This window comes from Schistocerca piceifrons, chromosome 3 (assembly GCF_021461385.2).
Source record: "Schistocerca piceifrons isolate TAMUIC-IGC-003096 chromosome 3, iqSchPice1.1, whole genome shotgun sequence".
Taxonomy (NCBI): Eukaryota; Metazoa; Arthropoda; class Insecta; order Orthoptera; family Acrididae; genus Schistocerca; species Schistocerca piceifrons.
In genome coordinates this window covers 836071530-836098545 of record NC_060140.1, presented here as the reverse complement: position 1 = coordinate 836098545, position 27016 = coordinate 836071530, and the positions used below count along the sequence as shown (strand labels likewise).

At 39.1% G+C, this 27016-nt stretch overlaps 1 protein-coding gene across 1 annotated transcript in view; it reads right to left on the bottom strand.

Moving 5' to 3' along the window:
* Nucleotides 1-27016, bottom strand: part of LOC124789875 (tyrosine-protein phosphatase 10D-like) — a 361743-nt gene that overhangs the window by 72632 nt on the left and 262095 nt on the right. Inside the window, 5 exon segments of the mRNA XM_047257389.1 lie at nucleotides 9060-9254; nucleotides 9417-9514; nucleotides 16627-16905; nucleotides 19307-19612; nucleotides 19702-19865. Coding sequence (XP_047113345.1) covers nucleotides 9060-9254; nucleotides 9417-9514; nucleotides 16627-16905; nucleotides 19307-19612; nucleotides 19702-19865 — 1042 coding nt within the window.

Below are 27016 nucleotides of genomic sequence, written 5' to 3'. Positions count from 1 at the left end.
CAATAATGAGGTTGCTATTTTACCTGTGTTATGTGCCCACCAGGTTTCTATTTTTTGGGGACAATACATTTTAGACAGTGCCATAAATTCTACAAAAGAGACAGTATTTCATGCACAGAATGTGGCAATAAACAGATGATCTGGACACTGTTTCCTCTTGCTCTGTCTATCACAGAAATGTGATGCAATGCATGTCACGTATTATCACAACAGGACCACCACCAAATGTCTTCATGAAGTTCACAAAATTGTCAAACCACTTAATAAAACTAAGTCGAAATCCAGTGACTAGGATGGCAAGCTGAAGTTACTCCTAATACGAGATACGGTGTCCTAATATGCAATATTGTTCCGTATTAGGATACCTGTGTTATCGCACATTAGGAATAAGCCCTCTCGCACTTCAAAACTAGCCTCACAGTTACGCTGCTCCATTTGGAGGACACTTCATTATATCAAACGAATGAGAACTTTATGAAAAATATAATCTTATGAATATTGCTGTAACCGCTACTCAACTTCAGATATTAAAGCCCTACAAGCACATACACTCTATAAACTTGAAATTCAACACTTTTAAAACCAAGGATTATCGACAATATCCAGCTCTCTAATGGTCTTATTGTCACTGCTCTAAGTCTCAGATGCTGTTAGAACAAAATTCTGATACTTCGTAATAGAGCTGAGCACTTACTTTTGTCAGAATCTAGCTTTCTCATAGTAGCAAATTCTCCCGCAATAGGCACCTTTCCTCTACACTCAGAATCATTTTCAGTAATTATAGTATTTTTGAGTAAATTCAAAAAATGCTAATCAGAACATGTATAGTCATTTTCTCAAATTAAATTCTAACTGCAGTAAGGCACCTGGTGTGTGTAGTTTCATACCCACAGATCACTGACATTATCAAGGTCCATTTTCCTTTAAATTATGGAAAAAACTAATTATACTTTACTTTGGAAAACCATATTCTGCACTTGTCCCGTCAATTGGAAGATCGTGAAAATCGTATCTGCTTATCCTTTACAGATCGTTACACACATCCAATAGCATTTTATTAGATATTGTCTCACAGAATTTAAACATCTTATTCAGACCCATTACAATGAACAGCTGAACTTATTTTTCCCTCCATATTTGTAAATTTACTTTGAGATCAAAATCTGAGCTCCTCTTTAAACATTTGTTCTCTCTTACTCAGTTTCATCTTAATGATTTTTTCTGCTGCATCTGCTTTCCCAATCTATCTGCCACTTCTTTATATGCATACTCTCTTTTGTAACCTAAATTGGACCTGGCTGTTTTCTAAATTGAGAGTGATAACGAATTTTGGTTTCTGAATAAAAGAGTTGAGCATGTAATTTGATAAAAAGTGTATCATTACCAGTTTCAATCATGCCAAACAATTGAATAATTATCCGAGTAGTTGTTGAGACTACTTGAAATACAAGCTTCATAAAAGATATAATTTTGCTAGATTGATCTAAATTCACTCGCTCCTCAACATTATTATATTCTCTTACTCCTATAAAACGAAGCCCTTAAAATAGCTTTAATGAATTTTGTTTAAAATTTGAGGTATCTCTTTGATGCAGTTTTTTCAGCTCGTTATTGCAATAGCTCATTTAAAAACTACAAATAATATGCACCAGCATTGTACTCATCAATACAAGAGAAATTAACACAGAAAGGCCATTGGCACCTATCACAATAGGACATAAAAAAGTATTGGCCAGATGGTGTAACTGAACTCTGGTTCAATGAGTAATGATCACGGACTCTGCCTATGAACTGCTCACACAATGAAATGAACACCCCATTCAGACTGCATTTAGTGTGGCTCAAATTACTACATATTTCATGGTCACTGTTGATATCCTTTACTTCCATGTATAATATTTAATGGGTATTAATTTCCAGTGTTGTGTACAGTACATCTCGCTGGTACGATAATATGTTGCTGCCATAATGCAACACAGGCATTAATGGGGCAAAAGTGTTGCCAAAAGCTGTGACATGATTGTATGGACTGAGAATGACTGATGTGCAATTTAGCCATTTTCCATGTCAACAGTTCCGTTTTGTTGACTGTACATAGGTACACCTCCCCCCATGAACCATGGACCTTGCCGTTGGTGGGGAGGCTTGCGTGCCTCAACGATACAGATGGCCGTACCGTAGGTGCAACCACAACGGAGGGGTATCTGTTGAGAGGCCAGACAAACATGTGGTTCCTGAAGAGGGGCAGCAGCCTTTTCAGTAGTTGCAGGGGCAACAGTCTGGATGATTGACTGATCTGGCCTTGTAACATTAACCAAAACGGCCTTGCTGTGCTGGTACTGCGAACGGCTGAAAGCAGGGGGAAACTACAGCCGTAATTTTTCCCGAGGACATGCAGCTTTACTGTATGATTAAATGATGATAGCGTCCTCTTGGGTAAAATATTCCGGAGGTAAAATAGTCCCCCATTCGGATCTCCGGGCGGGGACTACTCAAGAGGACGTCGTTATCAGGAGAAAGAAAACTGGCGTTCTACGGATCGGAGCGTGGAATGTCAGATCCCTTAATCGGGCAGGTAGGTTAGAAAATTTAAAAAGGGAAATGGATAGGTTAAAGTTAGATATAGTGGGAATTAGTGAAGTTCGGTGGCAGGAGGAACAAGACTTTTGGTCAGGTGATTACAGGGTTATAAATACAAAATCAAATAGGGGTAATGCAGGAGTAGGTTTAATAATGAATAAAAAAATAGGAGTGCGGGTTAGCTACTACAAACAGCATAGTGAACGCATTATTGTGGCCAAGATAGACACAAAGCCCATGCCTACTACAGTAGTACAAGTTTATATGCCAACTAGCTCTGCAGATGATGAAGAAATAGATGAAATGTATGACGAGATAAAAGAAATTATTCAGGTAGTGAAGGGAGACGAAAATTTAATAGTCATGGGTGACTGGAATTCATCAGTAGGAAAAGGGAGAGAAGGAAACATAGTAGGTGAATACAGATTGGGGGGAAGAAATGAAAGAGGAAGCTGCCTGGTAGAATTTTGCACAGAGCATAACTTAATCATAGCTAACACTTGGTTCAAGAATCATAAAAGAAGGTTGTATACCTGGAAGAATCCTGGAGATACTAAAAGGTATCAGATAGATTATATAATGGTAAGACAGAGATTTAGGAACCAGGTTTTAAATTGTAAGACATTTCCAGGGGCAGATGTGGACTCTGACCACAATCTATTGGTTATCACCTGTAGATTAAAACTGAAGAAACTGCAAAAAGGTGGGAATTTAAGGAGATGGGACCTGGATAAACTGAAAGAACCAGAGATTGCACAGAGTTTCAGGGAGAGCATAAGGGAACAATTGACAGGAATGGGGGAAAGAAATACAGTAGAAGAAGAATGGGTAGCTTTGAGGGATAAGTAGTGAAGGCAGCAGAGGATCAAGTAGGTAAAAAGGCGAGGGCTAATAGAAATCCTTGGGTAACAGAAGAAATATTGAATTTAATTGATGAAAGGAGAAAATTGTAAGACATTTCCAGGGGCAGATGTGGACTCTGACCACAATCTATTGGTTATGACCTGTAGATTAAAACTGAAGAAACTGCAAAAAGGTGGGAATTTAAGGAGATGGGACCTGGATAAACTGAAAGAACCAGAGATTGTACAGAGTTTCAGGGAGAGCATAAGGGAACAATTGACAGGAATGGGGGAAAGAAATACAGTAGAAGAAGAATGGGTAGCTTTGAGGGATGAAGTAGTGAAGGCAGCAGAGGATCAAGTAGGTAAAAAGATGAGGGCTAGTAGAAATCCTTGGGTAACAGAAGAAATATTGAATTTAATTGATGAAAGGAGAAAATATAAAAATGCAGTAAATGAAGCAGGCAAAAAGGAATACAAACGTCTCAAAAATTAGATCGGCAGGACGTGCAAAATGGCTAAGCAGGGATGGCTAGAGGACAAATGTAAGGATGTAGAGGCTTGTCTCACTAGGGGTAAGATAGATACTGCCTACAGGAAAATTAAAGAGACCTTTGGAGAGAAGAGAACCACTTGTATGAATATCAAGAGCTCAGATGGAAACCCAGTTCTAAGCAAAGAAGGGAAGGCAGAAAGGTGGAAGGAGTATATAGAGGGTTTATACAAGGGCGATGTACTTGAGGACAATATTATGGAAATGAAAGAGGATGTAGATGAAGATGAAATGGGAGATAAGATACTGCGTGAAGAGTGACAGAGCACTGAAAGACCTGAGTCGAAACAAGGCCCCGGGTGTAGACAACATTCCATTATAACTACTGACGGCCTTGGGAGAGCCAGTCATGACAAAACTCTACCATCTGGTGAGCAAGATGTATGAGACAGGTGAAATACCCTCAGACTTCAAGAAGAATATAATAATTCCAATCCCAAAGAAAGCAGGTGTTGACAGATGTGAAAATTACCGAACTATCAGTTTAATAAGTCACAGCTGCAAAATACTAATGCGAATTCTTTACAGACGAATGGAAAAACTGGTAGAAACGGACCTCGGGGAAGATCAGTTTGGATTCCGTAGAAATGTTGGAACACGTGAGGCAATACTAACCTTACGACTTGTCTTAGAAGAAAGATTAAGAAAAGGCAAACCTACGTTTCTAGCATTTGTAGACTTAGAGAAAGCTTTTGACAATGTTAACTGGAATACTCTCTTTCAAATTCTGAAGGTGGCAGGTATAAAATACAGGGAGCGAAAGGCTATTTACAATTTGTACAGAAATCAGATGGCAGTTATAAGAGTCGAGGGGCATGAAAGGGAAGCAGTGGTTGGGAAAGGAGTGAGACAGGGTTGCAGCCTCTCCCCGATGTTATTCAATCTGTATATTGAGCAAGCAGTAAAGGAAACAAAAGAAAAATTTGGAGTAGGTATTAAAATCCATGGAGAAGAAATAAAAACTTTGAGGTTCGCCGATGACATTGTAATTCTGTCAGAGACAGCAAAGGACTTGGAAGAGCAGTTGAACGGAATGGACAGTGTCTTGAAAGGAGGATATAAGATGAACATCAACAAAAGCAAAACGAGGATAATGGAATGTAGTCAAATTAAATCAGGTGATGCTGAGGGAATTAGATTAGGAAATGAGACACTTAAAGTAGTAAAGGAGTTTTGCTATTTGGGGAGTAAAATAACTGATGATGGTCGAAGTAGAGAGGATATAAAATGTAGACTGGCAATGGCAAGGAAATCGTTTCTGAAGAAGAGAAATTTGTTAACATCGAATACAGATTTAAGTGTCAGGAAGTCATTTCTGAAAGTATTTGTATGGAGTGTAGCCATGTATGGAAGTGAAACATGGACGATAACTAGTTTGGACAAGAAGAGAATAGAAGCTTTCGAAATGTGGTGCTACAGAAGAATGCTGAAGATAAGGTGGGTAGATCATGTAACTAATGAGGAGGTATTGAATAGGATTGGGGAGAAGAGAAGTTTGTGGCACAGTTTGACTAGAAGAAGGGATCGGTTGGTAGGACATGTTTTGAGGCATCAAGGTCTCACAAATTTAGCATTGGAGGGCAGCATGGAGGGTAAAAATCGTAGAGGGAGACCAAGAGATGAATACACTAAGCAGATTCAGAAGGATGTAGGTTGCAGTAGGTACTGGGAGATGAAGAAGCTTGCACAGGATAGAGTAGCATGGAGAGCTGCATCAAACCAGTCTCAGGACTGAAGACCACAACAACAACAACATAGGTACAGTAACTGATATGGATTCTGCGTACTGATGTTCTGCTCAAAGTCGTTTTCCCCATAAACATGCTGAAATTGTGACATCAAAATGACAAAGTTTTGGGAGCAATAGCAACACCTATCCTTCTGAAACATGTCTTTACACCTTCACAAAGTAGTATCCCTCAAATTGTTCGTACACATGCACCCTCTCAAACTGCACAGTTAAGGCGCCATAATACATCTTTCTGGATAAGTTGTTTCTGAAAGTTAAGAATACAGATGCTATTTCACACTTTTGAGAAAAAAATGAACAAACCACATATAGCCAGATCAGAACTGAAACTGTCAAGTAGACAGTGAAGTGTCTGGATTCTGCGTTCCTAAAAATTGTGCATTTTGTGCTACACACACTGGCAAATATATGTTATGTAAAGCATCTCATTCGAGCAAGCCTTGTGCTTTGAAGTCTAGGTTCATCTGAAAAACCTTGGGAGAGAAAGTCTAGCACATTGATCTGCAATTTCTCTCCTCCCTTCTTCCAGTGAGATTGTGATGTTGGATCATTTGGTATTCTTCTGTCCACACTGCATTCCCTCTTCACTTTTAATGAAAAATCAACATCAAAGCACGTCGTGACACATAATGACCATCTAGTCTCTTGGTGAAACTGTTACAGTAAAGTTTTGCAACCAGTTTCAATGCTGAATATCACTTTTGACATTACAGAACTAAACGTCTCAAAAAACTGTTCACACAACACCAAATTCCAAACTACTCAGTGTAGTATCTACAAATCACAAAAATAGCTGCAATAAAGACTAAAGTTAGAGTAACTGCTTTGTGACCACAGACAGTTTCTCAGAGGACTTATTTACACTCAAATGCATTCTGAAATCCATACAAATAATTATTCAAAACTGCTCCTCTTCAAGGGCACATCAACTGAATACCATGTCAAGAACACCAATGGAGACGCCTCTTCAGATTTCAACATGCTCATATTGTCAAATTTGCAACAACATATTAAGTTAAATCTGCTAGCACACATTTCTTTGAAGTTTAACCTTGGATCAGATACTTCCGAGTTAAATTTCGGCATTTTGTCTCATAATTATAACAAAATAGCTTATACTCTCTGATAAAAAGCAACCTCAGTAGTAGCCAGAAAAATATTTTTCAATCTAAAGGCTTTTCTTGGTAATGGGTATGATTAACTTTATCAGCCATTCTTTTCACATGTTGCCTTCCTCTAATCTAGAGCCAATTCATGTACCAGATTACACAAAACCTACCATTTGACTTTGAATATGAACCACAGCACATTGTCTGAGGTAACAAAAATGTTAAGTGTAGAAAAAAAAAAAGCCAGGACCAAATTGGATTGAGCCATGAACCAACTTTTCTGTATAGTATTCACCTGCATAGGAATGAAGGTGCAAGAGAACATGATGCCTCTTTACTAACCCATACCGCTGTGCCAAAACATTGTGGTCATTAATTACGCATCTGGAAATAAACAAGTTTTACACATTAGGTTTTATTTATCTACAGCCTCTAATATCTATTTCTGAAACCGACAACTTATAATTAACTCATCTGCTTACAGTGATAGTTCCAGTCATCATGGCAGTTCCATTTACTGTATTATAATGATGTGTACACAGCCACGATAGTATAAAAGGCACATCATGCTTTTCTTCTATAGTTTGCTGCTTTCTGTTAAAATTCTGCAGCCACAATGGTAAATAGCACTAGTTGTACACTTGTGAAATAGAGCACACAGTCCAAGTTTACCCACAATTAGCCTGCATTCCATGATCTCAGTGTGTGACAGCACACCTAACCAGTACAAAGATTAAGCTATGAGAATTAGGCATTTCTGGAAGAAAGTGATTTTTGTGAATCATGCAATGATGAAGACTATGACAATGCAAGTAATACAACAGAAAGTGATGTAATGTTTTGGATGATGGTGAAATCGAATGTATACAACAAAATGTGCTGAAGACTGTTCAGAGGTGAAAGACAGGAACTGGGGCCATGTAGCACGGCAACTGAACAATGGTACTTGCACTCCAAAACTTTAAATAGATGCCACAGTCCTATAACAGCTGGAACAAAATCCCACAGAATTACTAGCCTTACATGACATTTTGACAGTACTGTTTTCCATCTCCATAGTAAGAGAAAGAAACTCTTAAGAAGTCAAAAAATCAACTAATGATTCAAACAGTGGTAACATTTCTTTGTTTTCTGTAATAATGGACGGACTGAAGGAGTACTTCTCTCCCAGCACACCCTTTTGTTACAGAAAGTTAACCTTCCATTCAAGATAAGGAATCAAGAAGAAAATAACTGCCACTCCAGCTTTTGCTGGAACAAAACCTTTAAGACAATCCACAGAAATCTCCAATCTTTAGGCACTAACCACGTGACAGTATTTTAGTTCATCTAGTAAAATGTTATAATTCATGCAATCAAAAACCTTGGGAAGGTCACAGAATATACAAAAAGGGTAGTTTATGTTCAGTAGTGAGATAAAAGTCCACAGCTCATGGTCTTGCAGTAGTGTTCTCGCTTCCCATGCACGGGGTTCTGGGTTCGATTCCCGGTGGGGTCATGGATTTTCACCTGCCCCGAGATGACTTGGTGTTGTTGTGTCATCTTCATCATCATCATCATCATCATCATCATCATCATCATCATCCATCCCCATCATGGTTGGAAGAAGACAACGGCAAACTACATCCATTAGGAACTTGGCTAGTACAGCAGTGTGGGTCTCCCGCATCGCTCCCCTACGCTCTGTCAAGAAGCATGGGACTTCATTTCCATTCCATTGAGATAAAATATGACTTATGCTACAGAAATGTTGTAAGGGAAAGCAAAATGAGAGGCTATCACCATATTATTCTTTGTAAAGTAACTTCATATAGATATTTATGTATTTTTCTCAATAACTTTAGTAAGGACAGTGGTGAATGAGATGGATCTGTAACTGATAATAAATTACTTTTTTCTGCCTTTAAATGTGGTTAACATTGAAAAATATTTCAGTATTTCACAAAATGCGCCTTGAGTAACTGATCAACTGCAAAGCTAACTCAAGAACAAAAGTGAATGTGACAATCAAAAATCATGTACAGCATTTCATTATACACCTAGACGACTGGAGATTTTTGAGCAACCATCATTTCAAAAACAAAATTATAGAACAGTATGGAATATATATAAATAACTGCAGTTTTAATGGAAGTTGCGACTTGGACACAAATTTCTCCCTGTGAAATTTCAATGCAATTTTTTTCCTACAAATAAGATTTTTTTTTTTATTATAAAATGCATACCATTCCAGGTACAGACTCTTCAGTTGTGAAGATTCCCGAAGCGGGGACAGATGGTTTTAAAAATGATGACTCTGTTCCTGACCGGACGACCACTGTGAATGTATAGTTCCAGTGGGGTTTAAGGTTTGAGATAGTAATACTGTTCAGTTTTGTTAAGTTATGAATAAGCAAGCCATCAGCATTCTGGTAGGTAACCTGCACAAGACAAAGCAAAATGAAAGTGAGTAATGAACATGTTGTCACAAAAATTGTATTAGGAAGTATAACACTAACAACAAGACACGCAAACAATTCTGATACACATTGTAAACCCAAGTGCACAAAGTTCCCATGTTTAGACTAATACATATAGATTACCTCAAAATCACTCAGTTCACCACGTGGAGGAATCCAAGTCAGAGTAATCTGCGTGTCAGTAATTTTTGTGGCATTTATTGAGGAAACAGGTTCTGGATCTGAAATGTGCATGCAATCATCAGACTATGGTTAATGACGCAAGAATGGCTGTCACATTTTTATAGCAGAATAACACACCATCAAACCACAACTAATATGACAGGGGTTCACATTCATATTCAAAACTGAACAAGTATATGAAATTAAATACAAAATTACTTTTATTTTAAAATCCAAATTGGAGAACCACAGTTCCTTCAGTTCCAGAACTTTCAATGCACCTCCAGATATTACATACACTAAAACAGTTCTTGAATATAAATTTAAACTGAAGATGAAGGTGCACACATTATTAAAACATCATATGCTTCTTAAAGATATCACACTCACTGCACACCTACAGCACAGATGAGGTGCACAACTACACTTGGATCAGAATAAGAAAGTGATCAACAGCTACTTTCATAGCAACAACCAGTCTACATCTAAATCTACATACCTACTTCACAGCCGCAATACGGTGCATGGCGGAGGGAACCCTGTACCACTACCAGTCATTTCCTTTCCTGTTCCACTTGCAGACAGAGCAATGGAAAAATGACTGTCTATGACACTAGGATCATTCCGCAGTCAGTTTCAAATGCTGGTGCTCTAATTTTCTCAACAGTGTTCCTCAAAAAGAACATCGCCTTCCGTCCAGTTATTCCCATTCGAGTTCTCAAAGAAACTGCATAATACTTTTGTGTTGTTCAAACCTACCGGTAACAAATCCAGCAGCCTGCCGCTTAACTGTTTTGATTTCTTCTTTTAATCCAACCTGATGCTGATTCTAAACACTTGAGCAGTACTCAAAAACAGGTTGCTCTAGAGTTCTATATGAGGCCTTGTTTACAGATAAACCACACCTTCCAAGAATTCTCACAATAAACCGATGTCAACCATTCGGCTTCCCTACCATAATCTTCACATGCTCGTTCCATTTCCTATCACCCTGCAATGTTATGCCCAAATATTTAAATGATATGGCTGTGTCAGGCGTTCAGAGCATCAGTTTGATCACACCTCCTGTCCTGTGCACAGCTGCAAGCTGTCATTTGCCAAGTAGCTATGGATGAAAATTACTGACTGTATTGTGGTTTGTTCTGACATGCTTTGTTTCTCACTGCAATATTTTTCTTTTACATAATGTGAAATCGCTTAGGAAAGTGAAGTGACTATTATGATTCTCTGTGAACTCAATTCTGCTCATTAACGAGGAGTGTGTTAACATATTCAGTACAGAGGTGCACAGCCACTTCTACCGGAGCAATATTGTGCTTGACCACAACGGCAAATCAACAACATCCCCCTCCCCTTACATGCTCAACAAACCACTTGGTTATTGTGATCAAGATATAGGGCTTGCTACTGCAATGTTTCCCCATCATTGTTCCCACCATGCTTGACCCACCCAAGTTCGTAAGCTCTCCTGACTGCAAATGCAAAGCTAGGTACTAGGTGAGATACAACTACATTTTGAATTGTTTCATAGAATACAATACTTTTATTGGTGGATCATGGCATGCTCCAATATTAAAGTCATAATATCAGAATTGTATTATACAGCAATGAGATGTGGCATTATATGGGAGATAATGTGCATGCGTGTATTACAAAGACAAAGCTGCCACTGTACCAAATGCCAAAGTGATTCCAAAATAAACTTTAGTTCCTTATCTTCATTCCCTGTTTAGGTTTCAAATGCAGAAATCTGCTCTAAAGGTGTTGGCGGTTATTTTTACTTTCACACAATAACAAACATAACAATACTACTTGTAACTGCTATGGCTTTTCTAAGTAACATTTGGGCAAGATCCCAGCATCAGCTGCTAATTATTTACTCCTATCATCCCTTCTGAAGAGCTCACCAACTTACCAATTATCAAATGACTCAAATATCTAACACTTCCTACAATGATCACAGAAAAGTATTAGACAGTCAGTGTGTTACAGTAATACAGCATTCTTCTCAATAGTGAACAATACTATTACACTTTCTCTGATTCATGTCACAATCTCCAAACTGAAGTAATCTTTTTTTATCTTCAACAACACAATAACAGCTACTGCTTGAGGACATACTCAATATCTTTGTCATGGTGGGCAGTTACTTAAGTCAATTTTTCTTCTTCTTTTTCTTCATTTTAATCATATGAGGACCACATTGATTTGGGTCAGCTTCTTTTCTTCTGGCCTTTATCCTCACTAAATATTACTAAATTCTCATACTTTGCAACATTCTTCACTATTCTGTCCATGATGCTTTTTCCCTGGGCCTAATTCTATCCTGGGTCCTGGAAACCTGTGACCGCCAGAACATTTTTATTGGAAAGTCACCCTGCTGTAAATTTGTGTTTGCTATATTCCCTTTCTTTCCGGGTATTTGTGTACCTCTTGGATTCAGTGTGCTTTGGTTCTCTTGTTCACAACAAACTCTATTATCTGACGTGTCAACCTCCCTTGATCCATTCTTCAGATGCAGTCGAAGAACATGTCCTCCTTTTTCTGACGATGTCAGAGATTCTCTCTATCTCAGCCGAGAGTTCTTGCTTTGTTCATCTTCTATATTCAACACCTCCTGCTTTTGATGCCGCAATATGGACCCAAAAATCCTCTGTTCCACAAGTTCTTGCCTCTTAAGTACTCCTGAACTTACTAGTTCAGACTTTCTACTGATTTTTTTAGAAGACTTAAAGGGTGAATCACTGTCTGGTAATGTCGCAGTTTTGCACTGATCAAAAGATTCTTCTTACTGTAAATGTTTAACATTAATTTGTTTGCTAAATTCATTTTGTTTATTTGTATTACCATGATTTATTTTTGTCATTCCAGTGTAAAATCACTCCCCTAGATATTTCAATCTTTCCACCTTCTGAATTTTTCCTCCTTTTGTTGTCATCCATTTAGGAGCTGCCTTGATGTCTGTCATATATTACAATGGTGGTTTGAAAAGTTATCAGCACGAATTAGAAAAAAAGTACTTACATCACTGAAACTTTTATTATTTTTCAATGTAGTCTTCTTGTAGATTAATGTACTTGGTCCAACGATGTTCCAGTGCCTTGATCCCATCTCGAAAATGAGTTTCCTACAGGCCAGCAAAACAGATGTCAACTCCGGCTATCAATTCTTCATTTGAAGTGAATCATTGTCCACCGAGAAAAATTTTCAGTTTTGGGAAGAGACAGAAGGCTGACGGAGCCATATCGTGTGAATAAGATGCGTGTGGCAACAATTCATACCTTAGTTCGTGTAATTTTGCCATCGTGATGGCACATGTGTGCTGGCACTCAAATAATTTTTTCATTTCTAATTCTTCAGTTAAAATGTGATATACCCTTTCAGGTGACACATGACAAGCATGAGCAATTTCACGCACTTTGAATCAGTGATCCTCCATGACCATTTTGTGCACTTTTGCAATGATTTCTGGGGTAGTAACACAAGTTGGCCGACCATTGCGTGGATCATCGTCTAAGCTCTCCCAACCAAATTTAAATTCATTTGTCTTCTTGGCAGCAGTTGAATATGAAGGAGCAGAGTCCCCCCAGGGTATTCTGGAAATCGTCATTTGCTTTTACACCTTTCTTTACAAAGTACTTAATCAGTGCTCGAACCTTGATTTTTTTCCATCTTCGCAAATCACTACACACGAACAACAACAGAGCCATGTCACTGCCACAGCTCTCTTCCAAGAGCACTGACGTGGCACATGTTTGCAGGCAACAGTCCAATGACCTCTCATGGTGATTCCAATAACTTTTCAAACCACCCTTGTAGGTCCTCTCCATTGAGATATGTTGACCTGCTTTATTTGCTTGTCTCCGTAGTTGCAAGATTTTATTAGCTGCTCATATAATGATTTCAACAAAATCGCAATATTGTCTGCAAATGTCAGACAATCTACCTGTATTCATATTTTCTTGCACCTCAGTCATATTCCTAACACTCCTTTTATTTCTTGTCACCATTCCTTAATCACCTAATCAGGTACACAGTTAAAGTATAAAAGGGAGAGTCTATATCCCTGTGTGACTTTGTTTTTGATATTTAAGGACTCTGAAACCTTTCCTCTGAGCTTGACCTGAGGTGTCATATTACTTAGGGTTTGTTTAATCAGATCATTGGATTTTATATGCAAACTCATATCCTTCAAAATATGTAACAATATCTGTCTCTCCATTGAACCATAATCTTCCTTGAAGTCTGCACATGTGAGCACAAAATTCTTGCTCCACTGTTTTTGATATGCAACTACCAGTTTCAGATTCAAGATCTGTCTTGCAAATGATCTTCTCTACTCAAGCCTCCTTGAGTACTTGCAAAATTACCGTATTTACTCGAATCTAAGCCGCACTTTTTTTACAGTTTTTGTAATCCAAAAAACCGCCTGCGGCTTAGAATTGAGTGCAAAGTAAGTGGGAGTTCTGAAAAATGTTGGTAGGTGCCACCAGAACTAACTTCTGCCGTTGAATATATGTAGCGCTATACAGGCATGCTTTGCAGGCACAAAGATAAATACTGGCGCCAAAACCTCTGCGTCAGTAAAAAAAAAAAAGGGACGAGCTTTTTCTCCGCCCCAAGTTTCGACCACTGCATTTTCATACATTATCCATCGAAGGAAATACAGAATGATTCCAGAATACAAATTCTGTACTGTTCATCTTCGAATGTAGTAGCATTTCAATGTACTACGAAAATCCGACTGGCAAGACTGTTTGGGATGTTTGTCAATATGGGAAACTCTACAATCTGATTTTTTTCCTACCTGTGAGAAGAGATGGTTGCTAATAGGAACTTTTATGAATTATGAATCACATGCAGTATTCTCTTCACCATAAGAATAATACGAATAAAAACATTTTGTCATGTATTCTTTTGTGTTTGCAGCTATCTCATTTAAATCCTGTCAGCCTAATAAACTACAAAACTAGAGTGAGACAACAGCAAATGGGGAAGAATACACATATTATGTCATGTTTATATTCGTATTATTCTTATGCCTAATAGTGATACGGTCAGAAATGAAGCACGGCAATTGACTAGATTTTTAAATCTAAGATTACTATAATTTCAGTGCAGAATGTAACGTACTGAAAGAGGCGTCTGCAAAGATTTTCAAACGGAGAAAAATTTTTGCTAAACTCTCGTTCAGAACATCTTCTATCATACGCAGTCTATTATTTGGTTCTTGTTGATCATTATCAAAGAAAGCAGGTGTAAGTAACAACAAATAGCAGTCTCTTGCCATTGTTCCGCTATTGAGACGATTCCTCTTTTTTATGTTTTTTATTTATTTATTTATTTTTTTAATTGTAAGTGGCGGTAGCGTGCACAAAAGCAAGCCATGCGGCGAGCGGCGACGGGCCGGCATAAACATTCTTTATCAGAAAGCGACAAACAATTCATGGAAAAAGGAAGGGTACCCATATAAATACGGACGGAGCGCCTGACGCATAGCAATGGCTACCTGGTAAAGCTCAACTGCTAAGCTTATGACTCGAACCAAACTACTGTAGCTGTATCGTCACTCATTCAACCTAAATTATGTCTCTTATTATAATGGACCAACTTTGTTTCGATTTGGAGGTGCAGCCTAAAACTTTTCTCCCAACTTGAAATTCGAGTCTCAAATTTCTGGTGCGGCTTAGATTCGGGAAATTTTTTTTTCCTTGATTTAGAGTCTCATTTATCAGGTGCGGCTTAGATTCGAGTAAATACGATATGGATTTAGTCACTTTTCACTCTGTTCTGCAAGCTTTTGAGAATATATTATAGGTCATTGGTATTAATGATATTCCACTGTATTTCCTAGACTCCACTACATCTCCCTTTTTGTGTACAGTGCTGTCGTCCATTCTTCTGGAAGTCACTCTTCCTTCCAAATTTTACTTATAACATGTGTCATGTTTAATGGAAACTACATTGCCTATTTATTAAACATACTGTAGAAGCTAGACACACTAAGAGTAACAGATGAATCAAAGTAACAGATGAATCAACAGCAAAGCCATACAGATCTGCTTTCATTCACCATGCTGTAGTCAAGAATTATTCAAACACATCTTTTGACCCTAAAATTTGTCTAAATGAAATATTTAGTTCCTCTTATCTATCCACTCTAAGCTCTCGATAATAAATAGCAATTTCTTATCCACATAACATCCTATTATGAATAGATGAACTTCTTAGTTTTATCACCATGGGAAGTACCAATTAAATCATTATGACATAAAAGCTACATTTTACATTCATTACCAACAACACTTACTTCGTATGTAGGTTTCTGTCACTTGTATCGCATTACAACATGTCCATTATTTTCAGATATATTTAATCCCCCTTGCTACAGTCATATTTCCTTGAACACAGAACGAAAGTGTTAATGCCTACCTTTCTATTTCAAGGATCTACTCTGGCCAATTTTTAGCTCCAGAAGATGTTTCCCCTACTGATCAATTAATAATAAGGTGACTCTTATGGTAAACAGAAAGACAGAGCTTCCATCCCTGTCTGGGCGTTCACCTTGTAAGTATACCTATGAATCATGCTGAAGTTTGCTCCCAGTTTGTCCTTTGTCCCTGTTCTTTGTTGACAGAGCAAGGCTTATACCTATTATCAAACTGAATAAATGGATGCAGAAAGTCAACTAAACAGAAAAAAAACTGAATGCATACTTCATTGTTAAATTTTTGTTCTTTCATGAAAAATTCTAATGATAGTTGTCTGATGCTGATCAATAATACTTTGTGAGGTATCTTTACTAAAGTCACCATTGGCGTCACCTCCCTATTCAGCTCCCTTGCACTATTATCCCTACTCACAACTCCAACCTTGGCCTCCCCTCTTCCTTCCTTTTCTCATCCAGCCCACCTAACACAACCAACAACCACAGTCAAACTGCAGCACCAGGATAATGTAATTATCTGTGCATGTATAGATTCGTTTCTTAGTTCTGAGGAAGGACATTCTCTGCAATTTTAATAAGAAGTTCAAAATTTGTTATGTGCTTATGAAATGCTTAACCTCTGAATTAAACACTGAGTAGTTATGTTTAGTGTTTATTAGACATTATAAGAAACAAAGTTTAAATATATCATTAGTTTCAATCTAAGAAATTCATGAAACTTACATAGGCGGTCCTGTCGAAGTTGTGGTTGACTGAAGATACCATCTGACACAGTCCAAACAGTAATGTTGTACAGCTTTCCTGGTACAAGGCCTGTGAAGGTGACCTTTGTTTCTGTGTCATTGGCTGCCTTTTCAATAGGTGGAATGCTTGGATCCGAAAGCTCAAAACGGTAGTGATCAAAATGTGAAACAGACTGAGGTGTAGGAGTGTAGCGAAGTGTCATCGAATCTGTTGCTGTGGCCTCCAGTACTGGCACAACTTCTGATTGTATTAAGGGCACTGTAAAAATAATATTGTTATTAAATTCTACAACAAAAGACAGAAGCAAGAGTTGTTACAACTTCTGCATGATTGATTCAAATTTACTTAATGAACCTAACAGTAGAAGATATTCCCTAGCTGAAATCTTGAATTTCACATTGCATGTCCTGTGGATTTTAATTGCTTTTGTACTTTTCACCCTCCACAGCATCTCTCTCCTAACATTATGAAACGGTTGTTTCTTCTTCTTGTTCATTTCTTTTTACAGTACTCACTTACCACTGAGTGTACTTACAACTGTACATTGGCCGAAGCCAGAGATTTTTTTTTTTTTTGGGCTGGGGGGGGGGGGGGGGGGGGGGACATTGCCACCTACAGTATGGTTACCTTAATGTCTAGTTTACGCTCCTTCAAAAGCAGAAGTCGTGCATGAAGGTAAAGGTCACTTAAATATCATTTGAAATCCTAACTGAAATTGTCTTATGTATAGACATGTCCAATAAAGGTCCTAAGTGCACCATGAAAGAAAATATATGAAATAAAATGAAGTACAGCACAGTTGTCTACAATGACTGCCTCATACAGTACTGGCAGTTAGCTAAAATTGGCTGCAGCCAAAAACAAGTGACTAATGGCCAAAGCCTTACGACATCTGCTAACTTTTACCGATTTCGGACTAAGAAGCTGATCCGCAAATGAAGTTAACACACTATACATACAGTTTTTATTGAAAGTAACTCCAGAATCAGATCATAAAACTGGGCATATAAATGTAGTAATACAGTGGTTTCAAAAAAACATACAGATAGTATAAGTAATAAAAACTGTGTGGAAAGAAATTGGGTGGAGAGAGAAGCCAGCTATTTGAGCACACAAAGCTGACAGCTCAAAGTAGTAGGGAAGTAATTTAGTGAAGTGAAAGTTGAGAATGAGAAATGGAAATCTAAAGACGTGAAAAATAATGAATGGATGTCATGAACGTACATCTACAATCAATTTGAGAAAGAGAAGGAGCAAAAGAAGCAGATGGTGTAGATTGCAGGATAAATATAAGAAATGCAAGCAAATAATAAAATATATATAACAATGTAATGGATAAAGAAAGGGAGAAGAGACAGAATTTATGTGAAAGATGTAAGGAACAAGAGGGACAGAGTACCCCAAGACTTCAGAGGAAATAAATTCTATAGTGATTATGTTCTAGAAAACTGCACAAATGTAAAGCATGTTGAACTATTTACTGTAAAAAAGTTTGAGAAATATGTGACTACCTGAACATAATATCCGGTTCTTTTTATTATGTAGAACAACTGACATAAAGGTCTGGTTACCTGAGACAAATCTATGATTAATTACCTCTACCTTCCCTTGTTTTGTACTTTGTATTTTTTCTCTTTTTCTGAATACTTTGCTTTTTCTCCTACACATTTACTTTTGTTGCATCTTTTACAAAATATGGTGAACAATTGTATTATTTATATCATATGTTATTGGTCTTCATCTGGGTGTAGTGCATATTAACTTCATAATCAAATATCTTGTCCTTTGACTTTTTATTGGTCCTATAAAGAAGTTTTATGTATAATTTTCAATTATTTCTCAATCCAACCAACTTCAGATAAGGCTGCTTCATCATGTGACAACAGACAGCTTCAAATGAAATTTTGGCCTCTGAAGATGGAGCATTTTCTCCGAAATATGTACAGACTCAATAAAATGTGAGAGTGACTTTTTACCAATAAAATACATAAAACTGAAAGAAAAATGACCAAAATATTTCCAAAAAGAAAAAGTTCAGACTTAGAAAAAATGTAATGGATATCCTCCTCATCACCACCACCACTGCCGTCACCACCACCACAATCACCGTCTGCTTCATGGGGTGGTCTTGTAGGACCAATTCCAGTCCGTTCATCCATCTATCCACTCACACACCCTTTCCTTGGACTTCTCATACATCTTTTGTCCTTGGTCAGTATGCAAAACTTTGTTTTAGTAGCTGCTTAATACCCATACAAAGGCAATAACGGATTTTTTAAATTCCATGACTGGGAAAATGATAGAACAGTTTTGACAGATATATTTTTTATCCACATTCAAACCTCTCCTCCCACTGTTATTTTGAGCCAGTTCTGTAAGATATATTAAACAGTCTTTCTTGCAACACATAACAAATGTGTATATGAAAATTGTTTTAGAACAGAAAATAGGGAAAAAATAAGCTATTCATTAATAAAAATAAGGTTGTTTCCCTGTAGTTGTGGTCACTAAGAGTTGCGGCCTTTCAATGCGGGCACAATATACAAGCATACACATAGAACAAAGGAAACTCACTAATTTAATTCCAAAAATTTTAAACAATAATAGTATTAAATAAGTAGCTATTAAAATCAAAATTTCTGATAAACACAAAACTTACTGGTTCGCTTGGAAAGAGTTGTATTATCACTCTTCATTCCATGTGAAACTGTATGAATCTGGAAGAAGTACTTCAGGCCTGGCATGAGATCACCTATGAGCATCCTCACAAGTGGTGGTTTGGAACCAAGTGACAAGCCATGAACATTCTGTTCTGTCAAATTACGTGTCTGTTCAGCAGTGTCTGGGTCATCTTCTGCACGCCATTTGATAACATAATACTCAATACGGCCCTCTGGTCGAGGCCATTCGAGAGTCACATTAGATGAGTCAACTAGGACTGCTATGGCTGTTACAGGGTTGGGTCCTAATGCAAAAGAAAATAGTTGCTACAGGTTATCAAATGTATTCAAATTCCTCTTTTAATGTGATATTTTGCAAATTTTGAATACTCACGGACTGTGTTGTTGACTTCTTGTGGTTTATTACTTTCTACACCGTAGCTGACAGTTGTTACCTGAATTATATACTTCTCACCAGGTGTCATATCAGCAATTTCAGCTTCAGGTACTTGTAAAAGTGGCAGTTTAACCCAAGATGTTTCATCCTCTGTGCGATACCTGTTTACAATGTACAAACAATATTCAAGATGCATTTCAACACAAACAGTTATTATATTCTCATTTTTGTATGGAAAGCATCTTCGTACACTTGTGCACTTCATGCAAAATCAGAAAATATGTTTTCGTGTTAATCATACACATTCAGTGACAGAGAAAAAACTGTAAGTAATTTAGGAGTAAATGAGACAGCACACTGAATAGCAAAAGTGGTGAGTCATCATCAGGCAGAGATGAAAGAGAGAGAAAACTTGCTAGCTTTCAGAATCAATCCTTTCTTGAGTTAAAGGATGGACGGACACACACACACACACACACACACACACACACACACACACACACACAAAACAACCCTATGTGCCCCTACATGTACACTAGCTCGAGAAAGGATTGATCCTGAAAGCCAGCAAGTTTTACCCTGGAGTTTTTTAGGAAAGTAAACTAGGATGACAAGGTCAGCTGAGATACAAAAGGAAACATGAAAGATAGATCAAAAATGAAATGCAAGCAAGCAATAGACACCACATGAAAACCGAAGAAGGTGCAGAAAGTGCAAATAGGGTAGTCAATGAATCAGCAGTATCCTCAGTTTGTCCTTCCCATATAGACTGACGAGCTAAAACATTATGATCAGAGCCCATCTCGATACTGAGTGCCATCTGATGGTGGTGTAGCCGTGTTACTCTGTAAGGAATGTATATAAGTGGAACAGAGATGAATGGGGTGTCATTCTAACAACAATACTGGCCTCAAATGGGGAAATACATTGACACGACTTTGACAAAGGGCAGACTGTTTTGCCCTGATGTCTGCAAACAACCATCTCAGAAACTGTGAACCTGATCAACTGTTCGTGTGCTACTGTCATGAGCATTTATGGAAAGTAGTTGTAGGACGTGAGTCCACAAGTAGATGAGAAGTTGTTAGATGCCTACTACTCATCAAAGAACGTGGGTGTCGAAGGCTAGCTCCATAAAGCAAAAGCAGCACAGACAGTGATTTGTGGCAGACCTGATAACAGAGTAAATGCTGTTGCAGCCATAAGTGTTTCAGCACACACACTGCTGAATGTGATTTCTGCAGCAGATGACCCCAGTGTGTTCCCATGCTGAACCAACATCATCATCAATTACAATGGCAGCGGGCATGGGGTCAATGAAATTTGACTGTGGATCAACAGAAATGTGTCACCTAATCAGATTAACAATGTTTCTTGTTACACCAAGTCAATGATTCCTGTCCACACACATAACCATCCAGGTGAATGACTGCTCAAAAGATACACCACACCATGGAAGCAGACCAGTGGGGGAGAGGTGTGGGGCAGTATTTTGCTATGAGAGACATTTGCCTGGACTTCGATGAAACATGTGGTAGTAATCGAAGGCACTATGACAGCTGTGAAATAGGTGAACTTTATTGTGGACCACCAGCATCCCTTCATGCTTGATGTCTTCCCTGAAGGCAACGGCATCTTCCAGAAGAATAACTGTCCAAGTCACAAGATCACAATCATGTGTCAGTGGATTGAGGAGTACAACAGTGAACTCACTGATGTCTTGGCCACCAAATTCACCAAATTTGCCTATTCCGAACTCAATGGAACACATCTGAGACACTATTGGGCACCAGCTCTGTGCCCACAAAGCACCAACCTGTAATTTAAGGGAATTGCATAGCATGTGAGGAGGCTTCGGGTGCCACTTACATGTATAAATCTACCAAGGCCTTATTAAGTCCGTCTCAGGCACAGTCATTGTTGTAATGCACCTAAAGGTGGACCAATACAATATCAAGCATGTGGTCATAACGTTTCGGGCAACTGAGGATATACAGAGTTCAAAAAGAGAAAGAGTTCAAAAGAAGAAAAATAACAACAGAATCAATTAGTGTAAACAGAGACCAAGTGGGCAATCCAAATTGAGCACATGCTGTATAGTGAGTGCCACCTGAAAAGACAATGGAGAATCTAAATGTTACACAAGAAACCATGCAACAGTAGCACAGCTATTAGGTAGCATAGAATAGTTTAGTAGCCATCATGCTAGCAAAAAATCTAAATTGTGATTGTTAGTCAGCTAGTATATAGCACAAGTTATCCACAAAGTGGCTCTTCCTCCGATGAATTAGATATTACTACTGCATGTGACAGGGCTGGGACAAGTAGTAAAATAGACTGTATACAGCAAGTTATACAGTGGCACAATCATACTGATATGAGCCATATGTAAGTCAAAGGGATTGAGATGCCATTGTAATTTCGGCAAGGATTTTGCAAAAGTTAGTAGTACAACAGAAACCTACTCTAGTTGGACTTGGGAGATTAGTTGGCTCAATGGAAATCTGTAAACATGGCAGGGAAGTTTATGGATTCCAGTCCAGGATAGCACTATGGCATAAGACGTGCATTCCATCTCAAAATATGGTCAAGTGGGTCAGAGGCTGTCTGCAACAGCACAGGAAATTTAAAATAGAGTGTGAAGTTGGTTTAAGAATAAGGACTTGAACACACAAATACTGATAGTTTTCAGCTGTTTAACTAGAGCAGAAGTACTGAGCAGCCTATTACTGGAATGGAGACTAACACTGATGAAGGTCACAGATTTGGGAAAGTATCAGGATACTTAGCAACAAAAATGAATTTCCTAGAGGTTCAACAATGCAACTTCATTCAAGCTACATATTGTGAAAATACTGTCATAACATAAGAATCAAACAAGGTGCTGGCAGTGTCTCAACTCCAGGGAAGCTTTCTGTAAGCAAGAAGTGAATTGGTGGTTGCAGAGGAATATATCATGGTTCCCACAGTTGTGGTTCACACCTTTTTGTGTCATCTGCTCAACTGTGTTTTGGTTTTTGGTGAGTATGGAACTGGTTTAGGTTACGAGGAATGAGTCAATAGATTTATTTTTCAGGTGGGCACTAGATCAGAAAGTCTTCAGAAAAAACAGCAGCAGATAGTCTATTTGCAGGGTGAGCAGTAAGTATCTAGGTTTCATTAAATGGCTATCAAGTTTCTATGTTTGATGGAATAATACTGGAAACAGCACAAACATGCAGAACATTAAAAAAGATAATGATTTTTCGTGCCGCATAGTACCCACAGTGGGTGTGAGAGGTGGTAAACTCATCAACAACAAAGATGGCCGATCACTTTACAGTCAGAGAATAAGCACAGACTGCTTTGTGTTATGAGATATGGAATTCAATCATCCTTGTGCACAGATGGTGGAATTTGGTGAAGAGAAGGAATGCCACAATTCATTCAGAGACAATAAAGAACTGTCACATGAAGCTAATGACCACAGGTTCAGTAAAGGATGCAGCAAAAACAGGTCATCCATCCATGTCTCGGTGATCTGAGAATAAGGCAACTGGGCATAAGATGTTCAGTAATAGCCCATGGAAATCAACATGCCAGGTAGCTCGTGAAAGCAGACTCACAAGGCACACTGTGCGTCAGGTGTTGCATAGAGAATTAAACTTGCGAGTGTGGAAACCACATTATGTGCAGCAGTTAACACCAGAAGACCGTGATAGCATAATAGAGTATGGGGAATTGATGCTGGGTTTGCACGAAGATTGGCCTCAACTGTTTCACATCATCCTCTGGAGTGACGAGATTCTATTCCATGTGGGAGGTTTCGACAATCGGCACAACTGTCACAGTCCTGGAATTAAAATGGAAAAGATGCATTCTCGTCCAAAAGTGACCGCGTGGTGTGGAGTAACGTCTACAAATGTCATTGGCCCATGTCTCCTGCGTAACACAATTAATGGAGAACATTACCTTCAAATGTGTCAATATCACATTTGGCCCAAGGTATCAGAATGGGAAAATACTGACAATATTATCTTCATGCAAGATGTCACACTGCCTTACTTTGCAAATGTTGTGTGGAACTGGTTGGATGATAAGTTTCCAAGATGTTAGCTGAGGAGATGTGGACCTCATGATCGCCCTGCAAGAAGTCCACACCCGACACCCTGTGACTTTTTTTTATGGGTCCCGACAAAAGAGGAAGTGTACCAGATGAAACCTCGCACATTGGACAAATTGGAAGCACAGATTCAGGAAGTTCTTACCAACATCCCACACAACTTCCTCCGGAAAGTTGTGAATTCCATTCCAGGTCATTTGAGGAGACTGGTTGACACCACAGGTGCCTACAGGGTAATTTAATGGAAAATATGCAATCATATTTTCATATAACAGTGTACATATAGTACACTACTGGCCATTAAAATTGCTACACCACGAAGATGACGTGCTACAGACACGAAATTTAACCGACAGGAAGATGATGCTGTGATATGCAAATGATTAGCTTTTCAGAGCATTCACACAAGGTTGGCGCCATTGGCGACAGCTACAACATGCTGACATGAGGAAAGTTTCCAACCGATTTATCATACACAAACAGCAGCTGACCAGCGTTGCCTGGTGAAACGTTGTTGTGATGCCTCATGTAAGGAGGAGAAATGCGTACCATCACGTTTCTGACTTTGATAAAGGTCGGATTGTAGCCTATTGCGATTGCGGTTTATCGTATCGCGACACTGCTGCTCACGTTGCTCGATATCCAATGACTGTTAGCAGAATATCCAATCGGTGGGTTCAGGAGGGTAATACGGAACGCCGCGCTGGATCCCAATGGCCACGTATCACTAGCAGTCAAGATGACAGACATCTTATCTGCATGGCTGTAACGGATCGTGCAGCAACATCTCGATCCATGAGTCAACAGATGGGGACGTTAGGAAGACAATAACCATCTGCACGAACAGTTCGATGACGTTTGCAGCAGCATGGACTATCAGCTCGGAGACCATGGCTGCGGTTACCCTTGACGCTGAATCACAGACAGGAGTGCCTGTGACGGTGTACTCAACGACGAACCTGGGTGCACAAATGGCAAAACGTCATTTTTTCGAATGAATCCAGGTTCTAGAATGAGATTTTCACTCTGTAGCAGAGTGTGTGAGGATATGAAACTTCCTGGCAGATTAAAACTGTGTGCCGGACCGAGACTCGAGCTCGAGACCTTTGCCTTTCGTGGGCAAGTGCTCTACCAACTGAGCTACACAAGCATGACTCATGCCTCGTCCTCACAGCTTTACTTCTGGCAGTACCTCGTCTCCTACCTGCCAAACTTTACAGAAGCTCTCCTGCAAACCTCGTAGAACTAGCGCTCCTGAAAGAAAGGATATTGCGGAGACATGGCTTAGCCACAGCCTGGGGGATGTTTCCAGAATGAGGTTTTCACTCTGCAGCATAGTGTGTGCTGATATGAAACTTCCTGGCAGATTAAAACTGTGTGCCGGACCGAGACTCGAACTCGGTACCTTTGCCTTTTGCGGGCAAGTGCTCTAGCAACTGAGCTACCCAAGCACGACTCACACCCCATCCTCCTGTAAAGTTTGGAAGGTAGGAGACGAGGTACTGGCAGAAGTAAAGCTGTGAGGACGGGGCGTGAGTCGTGCTTGGGTAGCTCAGCTGGTAGAGCACTTGCCCGCGAAAGGCAAAGGTCCCTAGTTCGAATCTCGGTCCAGCAAACAGTTTTAATCTGCCAGGAAGTTTCAATCCAGGTTCCGTTTACAGCATCATGATGGTTGCATCTGTGTTTGGCGACATCGCAATGAACGCACATTGGAAGCGTCTATTCGTTATCGCCATACTGGCATATCACCCGGCGTTATGGTATGGGTTGCCATTGGTTACAACGTCTTGGCCACCTCTTGTTCGCATTGACGGCACTTTTAACAGTGGACATTACATTTCAGATGTGTTACGACCTGTGGCTCTACCCTTCATTCGATCCCTGCGAAACCCTATATTTCAGCAGGATAATGCACGACCGCATGTTGCAGGTCCTGTACGGGCCTTTCTGGATACAGAAAATGTTTGACTGCTGCCCTGGCCAGCACATTCTTCAGATCTCTCACCAACTGAAAACATCTGGTCAATGGTGGCTGAGCAACTGGCTCGTCACAATACGCCCGGCACTACTCTTGATGAACTGTGGTATAGTGTTGAAGCTGCATAGGCAGCTGTACCTGTACACACAATCCAAGCTCTGTTTGACTCAATGCCCAGGCGTATCAAGGCCACTATTACGGCCAGAAGTGGTTGTTCTGGGTACTGATTTCCCAGGATCTATGCACCCAAATTGCATGAAAATGTAATCACATGTCAGTTCAAGTATAATATATTTGTCCAATGAATACCCATTTATCATCTGCATTTCTTCTTGGTGTAGCAATTTTAATGGCCAGTAGTGTATTAATTTCAAATAAATAGCTCTGCAAAGATAAAAGTTGTAAAGTTGTACATCAATTTCAATACCTAGTTACTTCCCACCTGCCCTGCACACAAGGGGGACATTTAAGAAGAGGTATGGCATCAGTGGTGACTTGCAAATTGCATAGTGGATAGTGTAGATCTCAACCCCTAGTTTAGTAACTTTAATGTAAGAAGGACCTGGGTAATAGTATACAGACGTTTAATGACAATATGGCTGCTCTGCTACCTGTAACTATATTTCAGTCAATATTGTTAGGTTTGTGTATTTTCAGAAGAAATCAAGTGAGATTACACTGTTTAGATGGAGTAGCAAGCTCTTTCAAAACAGGTTCAAGGTCCATGAAAATAGTGTGATGTTTTCTCAAGTTCTTGCACATCTAATTGCATGGTGAGGACAGGCAAACAACAGCACAACATGCCCTTTTGCACATACAGCCATTATTTCAGTAGCACTCCAATGCAGCCATTGTGTGATATTAGGATGACAGTGAAGTTGAAAGATTTGATAGAATTCGAAGCCTGTGACTCTGCAGTGACTGGATGGGATCAAAGGCACACAGAATGAGTGCTATAGCATACTTCACAAACTCATGCAAAGATTATATGGTACGTTTATGTTAGAGTTGTGGCAGATCAAATTGGGAAAGAAGCAGAACAGATCCATGCAGTTTCAAGATACTTTTCTCACAGCTAAAAGTAAGCAAGTTTTAATAATTAATTTACATGACTGCTACAGAAGGCAGTGTGGTTTCAGTTCTCTGAGACTGCAGACGTGTGTGCAAGTTGTGTGTGTGTGTGTGTGTGTGTGTGTGTGTGTGTGTGTGTGTACTGCTGACACAGGCCTTAA